The sequence below is a fragment of the Rhinichthys klamathensis genome, unplaced genomic scaffold (genome assembly GCF_029890125.1).
Source record: "Rhinichthys klamathensis goyatoka isolate OS25496 unplaced genomic scaffold, OSU_Roscu_1.1 h1tg000019l_1, whole genome shotgun sequence".
NCBI classification, from domain to species: domain Eukaryota; kingdom Metazoa; phylum Chordata; class Actinopteri; order Cypriniformes; family Leuciscidae; genus Rhinichthys; species Rhinichthys klamathensis.
The window spans coordinates 4,926,043-4,933,759 of record NW_026606570.1 but is presented as its reverse complement, the minus strand read 5'-3'; the positions used below and the strand labels follow the sequence as shown (position 1 = coordinate 4,933,759).

General features: G+C 36.9%; 2 protein-coding genes across 2 annotated transcripts; both read right to left on the bottom strand.

Annotated features, from left to right (window-relative positions):
• Positions 1 to 704: 704 nt before the first annotated feature.
• On the bottom strand, positions 705 to 1,213 carry LOC130071904 (putative uncharacterized protein BRD3OS). The gene has a single exon (XM_056236808.1). It carries the CDS (start codon positions 1,127 to 1,129, stop codon positions 875 to 877), a length of 255 nt encoding a protein of 84 aa, XP_056092783.1. The 5' UTR covers positions 1,130 to 1,213; the 3' UTR covers positions 705 to 874.
• Positions 1,214 to 2,046: 833 nt separating this feature from the next.
• Positions 2,047 to 6,517, bottom strand: edf1 (endothelial differentiation-related factor 1). The gene is made up of 5 exons (XM_056236796.1): positions 6,316 to 6,517; positions 5,967 to 6,018; positions 5,729 to 5,889; positions 4,165 to 4,258; positions 2,047 to 2,367 (listed from the first exon to the last, which is right to left on the bottom strand). The coding sequence occupies exons 1-5, from the start codon at positions 6,388 to 6,390 to the stop codon at positions 2,306 to 2,308; spliced, it is 444 nt and encodes a 147-aa protein (XP_056092771.1). The 5' UTR covers positions 6,391 to 6,517; the 3' UTR covers positions 2,047 to 2,305.
• Positions 6,518 to 7,717: the final 1,200 nt, after the last annotated feature.

Below are 7,717 nucleotides of genomic sequence, written 5' to 3'. Positions count from 1 at the left end.
ACACCAATAATGTTTTTTTTTTTTAAGGCATGTTTATAAAAGCTACTTAAATGTCCTAATTTAACTAAGAACTAATACTGGCTCAATATAAGTCATGTCTTTGAAACCAGGCCTAATGTATTTTATAAACATGCCTTAGAAAAACCATTACTGGTGTGCAAAACAATAGCACAGACATATTTTAAGAAATGCCAGTGCAAGTTACTTTCAGTTAAAACAGCTCAAACATGCATTTTAGTCTGGGACTATCTTAAGCCTTGTATGAAACCATGAAGAGTATTATTAGTGTGCTGTTAAGATTGCTCTGTCACATATAAATCTTAATACATGTAATCACATTTCTTCAATGAATGAAACCAAGTAAAAGTACAGTAGTCAACATTTGAAGTGGATCAAAAAAGTTCATCAAAGTTGTCCCATGAGAACGGGTACTGATTAAAATGTTTGTATTACTTTAATTAAAGGGTTTGATCCACTTCAAATGTTGCCTACTGTATCTAGTTGGGACTTGAAGAACAGCAATTTCTGAAATTTGCTGTTTTTCCCACAGAATAACACTGCTATAAAACATACTTTAACACAACTAAAGGCATGCGCAGTTTGTTAAATTGGGATATCCAATGAGATAAAATACATGTGGTCCCTTTTCTTAAATAGTTTAAATTGAGATTTGGTACTCGTTCGTCTGTAACTAAGCAGGCAATGTTCCCTCATACTGCTATTGCACTTTGCAAATGGTAAAATACTGATGCTTTGTTCATGAAGCACTGTGTAGACTTGCCCACCAGCTTGTCTGAATAATGACATGTGGACAAATTACAGTATTTTTGACTGGACATAAAGATCAAATGTGTGTGTTGTAGTCACAACACCATCACATAACAGCACAAATTCGGGACTGTCCAGTGTTGCCAGAGTCTTTTAGTCTTGTTTTGTCCTGGACCACGACTGCCTGGTTGCCATACTGGCTGTACCACGAGCTCTGACTGCGGCTCAGGTAATTGGTCGGAGGCGCTTTCTCCAGATCCTGCTGTTGCTGTTGCCAAATCAGCAGAGACGTGTCCCTGAACCGGAGCCGAGCGTAGCCCTCCGACATGGCCTTCTCGGCTAAAGGATAGCGCTCCGTCATTGCGAGGAACGATGAAGTGCGGGAAGATGTCTTGTTAAATTTCTCACGAAGGAGGTGATCATCTCTTGGTTTTGATCACGCCGTTAAAAAAATGCTCCGAAGTTCCGTAGCGGAAAGTTTGATGTAGGGAGAAAAGCCACTTGTCTTCACCAGTTGCGCATGATCAAATTGACACTTAAGCGGTGCTAATCCCCTCTGCATTTTGTTGACTTGTGCAGTTAGCAGTGATAATAGGTGACTTGTATTACAAAGTAGCTTCATGCGTGGTCTTTTAAAGTACTATTCAGATTTGTTTAACGTTTCACAGCTTCCTTGTAGAGTAATTCGAGAGAGAAACTGCAGACAACGCCAGCGGCTGCCTGTGGCAACAACGTCCGCTTGAATGCGAGTCCGACTTGCAACCATGAGATGTTTCATGGTTCCGAGTGCTGGTTCATTGAGGCTGCTCTCTGCAGAGCCATGTGTGGAGCATAAGGTCCAGCTCCCCATCTCTAGATGTAATTGGGGCGTGATGAGTGGAGCTAGGGTCGTCCAACCACACCCGGCCTAACCCTACCCATAGCACTGTCCCGCCTCCGCCCATTAGATCCACAGAAGTGGAGCTGGATTAGGTCAAACTCAACACAAAACATCTACAGAGGTGGAGCTGGACTAGGTCAAGCTCAACCCAAGACGTCCAGAGAGGTGGAGCTGGACTAGGTCAAGCTCAACCCAAGACGTCCAGAGAGGTGGAGCTGGACGTTATTTGGCTAATGAGCACCAAAGTACATGCTATTTTATTTTATTATAAACAACCAAGTATTTTACATTAAACTGGGCATTTTAACAAATCAAATTCCCAATACTCTAAAATAATAAGTTTCATGAATTCCATCACCTGAAAAAAAGAATGCAGTATCAGTTAGAAGACAACTTAGTCAGACATAGAAATATGTTTTTATTTCAAAGCAGTGAGCAAGCTAAAAAAAAATACAAATAAAATCAAAGTCTTCATCATCTGACATAAAACGTTAGATAATAAGCCTTTTGTGTAGGTGTCAATATGAGCATGTATAGTCCACCAATTGAATTGAGAAAATATGAAGTGATGCAGCAATTAATAAAGACTGACTGAAAAGATCATATATAACTACTGGGATGTTTCAGTAGATGGTGGATCTTTCGAGGATTTTGTACTCATTTCTTCTTAGGGCCGGCATCAAGAGGCAGCCCAATTTCCTTTCCACGCAACTTAAGACCTAAAAGTGAAAGAGTGAATATGTTAAAAATGAGGAAAACAGTCAACAAAAGAGTTAAACAAAGTTTGTTCTCCTTTAAAAGATTGCAACTTAAATAAATGCTGTAATTACTACTACTACTTTTTTTTTTGCACCAAAATTATTGCTAGTTCTTTTGGCAAATGTTTAAAATGATCTACAGTACTGTTTAAAAGTTTGGGGTCAGTAAGTTCTTTTTTTCTTTTTTTTTTGGAGGAAGAGGAGTTTCTTGAGCTACAAATCAGCATTTTAAAATGATTTCTGAAGGATCATGTGACACTGAAGTCTGGAATAAAGGCTACTGGAAATTCAGCTTTGCCATCAAAGGAATAAATTATATCTTTAAATATAAAACAGTTGTAATATTTCACAATATTACGGCTTTTACTGTATTTTGACCACATAAATGCAGCCTTGGTGAACATTGACTTATTGTAAAAACATTTAACAAAAACTTTAATAAAATAGAGCTGCCCCCAACTAAAGATTTTTCTAATCGACTAGTCGTCGCTCATTTAAGCCAACAGTCGACTAATCGCACGTTAATGATATGAATTTAATTACTTAAATACTGGGTGATGGCATCAAAAAATGGTTCGAGTTTCAGTGCTGAGAAAGAATATTACCAGTATATGTAATATTACATGTAATAATGCTAACATTGTTCTACATTACAGAGAAATACCAAATCATAATATTTAGTTTGTTAAATAGGCCTATAAACTAAGCACTCAAGCGCACACATAAAGCTTGCTGCGGTGCACCTGCAAAAGTAATGATGACGAATGTCAGGAAAGGAGACTGTCTGAACATTTTAATAATTTATCAATAAACTAGTGTCAAAACTAGAGTCAGTGTCGGCTGCAAAGATGTTTTTGACGGTGCCGACTCGCCATCTCTACAGTATACAGAGAAATGGATGTTTTATACAGATTATTAAATAAGAGATTTTATTTTATTTTAATTGGTTCATTTAAAAGTAACTTCAATATATCTATATAGACATATTTCTCATGTCTGTGAGTTTCAGTCTATTTTTGTGATGCGCTCCAGTAGCGGAGACCGAGATGGCAGAAAGTGCATCCTGTTTGTATTCTTTATTTTACAAAAGCACAAAGTTGTACACAAATGAAAGACATTTTGCAGTTTTGAATGTTGTCTTTTATCTGTATGAACAAAAATTGTGTATTTCAAGTTATGTCCGCTGTTATTAGGAAAATAAAATGCAAGCCATAGTTAGGTTGATGAATTGATAAGGTGAACATTTGGATTTCCTCCCCGACATACTGTAATTCCCACATGGACCAGCCGTGTTTTGTTCTGTCCATCACTGACTGCGTGACTTCGCCACTTCCTCTGGGTGTTTTTTTTCTGCAACTAGCCGACTAGTTAAAATTTGGTCGACTAAACCTCTTCTCGTAGACTATTAGGGGGCAGCCATATTAAAAAAAAAAAATGGTCTTCCCATTGTCAGACACTTTAAGTTGCAGAATATATTACAAGTCACAAATACACATACAAATATGGCACCTACAGTGTCACTGGTATTAAAAAAAAAAAAAATGCATGATACAGTCTCTATACACAATTTAAACAGTGCTGCACCCACATGATAGGCCAGTATAAAGTCAAGAGTCTATGAGACCATGATGCAAGCAATTTTTTTATTTTGCTGAATTATACAAGCACAAATAAATTTCATATTTTAATGCATAAACCATAGCCAGTCAGCAAATAAGCTATTGTGTAGTAATGAATGATAAAATGACAAAATCCTACCAATGGCTCGCTCAATCTTCCCCATGACTTGGTTATTGGGGATGGCCTTTCCACATTCATACTCCGCGATGATCTGTGGCTTCTCATTAATTTTCTGCAAGAAACACAATAATAAGTTTAAGTCGCATGACACCAAATGGAAGTATTTCTTCCATATTGTGACACATCTGAGTGAAACAGCTTCTCGAACAAGAAAAAAGTGGGGTGGGACTTGGTTTTGTCCATCTTGAATTGATGGGGACATTTGATCGAGGTGGTTCGTCATTTCTGTGATCTCATGTGAGTAAACAACAGTAAACACATCATCAGAAGGGTTGTCGTTGCAAGTGGGAATCTTTAATTAAAGATTACAAGGGCACATGAATTCTTAAAAAAAAAAAAGATGTACACAGATAAATAGTTCACGGTGACTTTAAAAGATGATTCACACAGTAAGTCTGGTGATAGGCCGGACTTTAAAGGGTCATAAAATTTTTTTTTTTTTAGATGTGTACTCAAAGTTCATCTTTTTTGCATTTTTTTTTATCAATTTCATACTTTCAGTTTTAAAAGCAAAGTCACAGATTCTGACGTCAATGCATAAATCCGGCAAGATCCGGAGTGGTGATTGGCTGCCGGGGCTCCAGTAAGGGCTGGACGAACAAAGTGACGTCATCCGTTTCTGAGCATTTTCTCTGCATTTATTCATGACAAAGAGCTCAATCAATCCAATCACTGCACTGTAGTGCAGCGATATAACTGAGACAGTATAACTTCTGTCACGTCACATTTGAGACATGGGTTGGAAGTGCTGGATTCCAATGCAACACAAAAGTTTTGTCAGCATTTTCCCCCGAGATGCATTTAGAGCTGGAGTTTGACTACTAATACATGAGAAATATGACTGTAACAATATTTAATAGGTAATAACTGCACATGAGAGCTGTTTTAGCGCAGAACGAGGCAATGAGTTTAACACTCGCTACGTGGATCATAGATACAGACCAGAGGAAGCGTGTTTCAAGTTGTTAAGGACATATTTCATATACTCGAGTGCTCTAAACATGAACCAGCACAGTATGTGTGCATATTTCATCTGGTTATCTTCAAATGAAATGTGCAAATATGGACACTAAACAGCCGTACGTCTGATCATAAACACAACTGAATGACGAATTATTCTGAAAGACAGAAGACACTAATGTAGACCGGAATTCAAAAAAAGAACGGACAAAAAAATTAACTTGTCTTTATTTTTCTGTTAAACTGACTTATGACATTATGTAGTGAAAATATTATTAAATCTTTTAAATGTTCTTCCGTGTTTCTCCCTCGTTTGTTGTCATAGGATGACATTTTCAAAACACATCATAGTGCCCTCAACTCTGTGTTTTCTCATATTTTAATATTCATTTGTCTGTTTAGTGTGTGTGTTTTAGGTCTGTGTTTTTTGGTTGTTGTTGTCTCCCATCTCCCCTCACCCCAATCCCACCTTTTCTTGACACTTTTTCAGCTCTGAGGTGCGAACGACCAGGCAAAAACAAAGGGGGGGGGTTCACGACACTTTAAATGGGCAAATACTCACAGTAGCCAGATCTTTCTGGGTGAGGCCCTTATTCTGCCGGCCCAGCTGGATCACTTTCCCCACTTCAAGAGGAACTCTCTGGTGGCTCAGCTCCTCTGTCTCTCTGTCCAGCTTGGCTGTGTTCTTTGTTATAACATGCTGTTTATTTTGCCCAGCAGCCCCTTGAAAAAAATAATTATTCATTGAATCCCATTGTGAATATAAATTGATTATATACAAAAGGTTTATATGCTCTTACATTTCTTAGAAGTTTCGACTTCCTCTCCCTTCCTCTGAGCAGTTATTATAGCCTGAAACAAAAGCATTATTGGTGTTATGTAAACCGACACTACATTGTAAGTTACATCTTTGAGCATGTTGTTTTATGGCAATTATTATGGCGTCCATCACGTTTCGTACACTGGCTAATCCAACAAGAAATAACACGATAGTATTTATGTTGCGTTTGTTGTCAGACCCCGATATTTTAAGCTTTGGAAAATATTTTGCGCATTATTTGAAAGTATGCCACAGCAACAATGTTTTTGTCAAACGTGAACTAATAACGTCAGCAAACTATGTAGCAGACGGCTGTGAGATAACGTTACCTGCTTAGACTTTGACTGCGCAGCCGATCCCTTCTTCCTCAAAACGGTCACTGTATCCCAATCACTCTCTGCCATGTTGTCGAGAATTATTTGCACAAGTATTTGATGATAGGCAACAACAGGGCGTTGAAGTTGTGGAGCACGTCTCTGCAGCTCTTTATGTTAGCTAGTGAACCAAACCGGATATACGTCACTATATGAGATATGTCAACAAGTCCCTTTAACATTAACGTGTATCGGGTTTTTTTTACAGTCTGTGGTATTAACGTGTATCATTTTGCTAGCATGTGTATTATAAAAAGGGGTGGAGAGTAAGCACGCAATTGTATATTAATCTATGTCTTATATTTCACAAACCGAGTGTATTATGGATGATTAAAGCTTTTAATTTGCCCTGCATGCCATCTGACGCAACAACATAATAGCAACTTTTTTCCCATTCATTACAAATTATATTAGCAGCATAACAATTTCGATTGAAATATTTACTTACTTAAATAGCATATTTTGCTTCGATGGAAGCAAGAACTCCTGATTTGTATTTTATTTATTTATTTTACACAAGATCCATGATTAAAAAACATGGTCAATGTCACCAATTTCTTTTTTCTATAAAGTTGTTTTTGTTTGTTTGTTTGTTTGTTTTTTACTTGCTGTTTAATTCCAGTTAGGAATGTTTTCTTTATCTACCCTACAATGTATGCTTAGTCAATGCTTTTATCTTTTTATATTTTAATGTAAGACAAACTGATTCAATTATTAGGCTATAAGTAATAGTAAATTTGTTGGTTCAGACAAATTTTACATTCTGATAAAGGTCTAATACATTTTTATAATAATTAGGCTATATTCACACTTGTAAATTCATACTCAAAGTTTACACCAAGTGGGAGGATTTAATTCTGGCCCTTGCCCTCTCTGTAAATACTAAGTGACAATAAAGTCTAATAATACAATAGATAAAAGCATTTCTGCTGTATTAATTAATGGAGTTGTTGAATCTCTTTCACTTAATTAATAAATATAAAGTCAATTTATTTATTTATTTATTTACTTTATTTACACACACACGTGTTGGTATAGGTGGTTTACGGGAACATTCCATCGGCATAATGATTTTTACACTGTAAAAACTGTATATTCTATCCCCATAACCCTACCTCTAAACCACGGAAAACTTTCAGTATTTTTAAATTTTTTATAAAAAATCGTTTAGTATGTTTATTTTGCGTTTTGAATTACAAGGACATCGGTATGTCCACATAATGTAGGGGGCAAGGCCTGAAACCTGATACACAAGGAATACACAATATTTGCATTCTCATAATGTAGGTCAAACCAGTGCGTGCACACACACACACACACACACACACACACACACACACACATAATGGCACTGGCA

Bases quoted from the DNA above. Each gene is read 5' to 3' on its own strand.
- LOC130071904 (XM_056236808.1), bottom strand. From the start codon at position 1,129: ATGACGGAGCGCTATCCTTTAGCCGAGAAGGCCATGTCGGAGGGCTAC.
- edf1 (XM_056236796.1), bottom strand. From the start codon at position 6,390: ATGGCAGAGAGTGATTGGGATACAGTGACCGTTTTGAGGAAGAAGGGA. The intron at 5,890-5,966 runs GTAAGAGCATAT...ATTTTTTTCAAG, and splicing joins AGTCGAAACTTCTAAGAAAT to GGGCTGCTGGGCAAAATAAA. The intron at 2,368-4,164 runs GTAGGATTTTGT...TTTCACTTTTAG, and splicing joins GAAGATTGAGCGAGCCATTG to GTCTTAAGTTGCGTGGAAAG.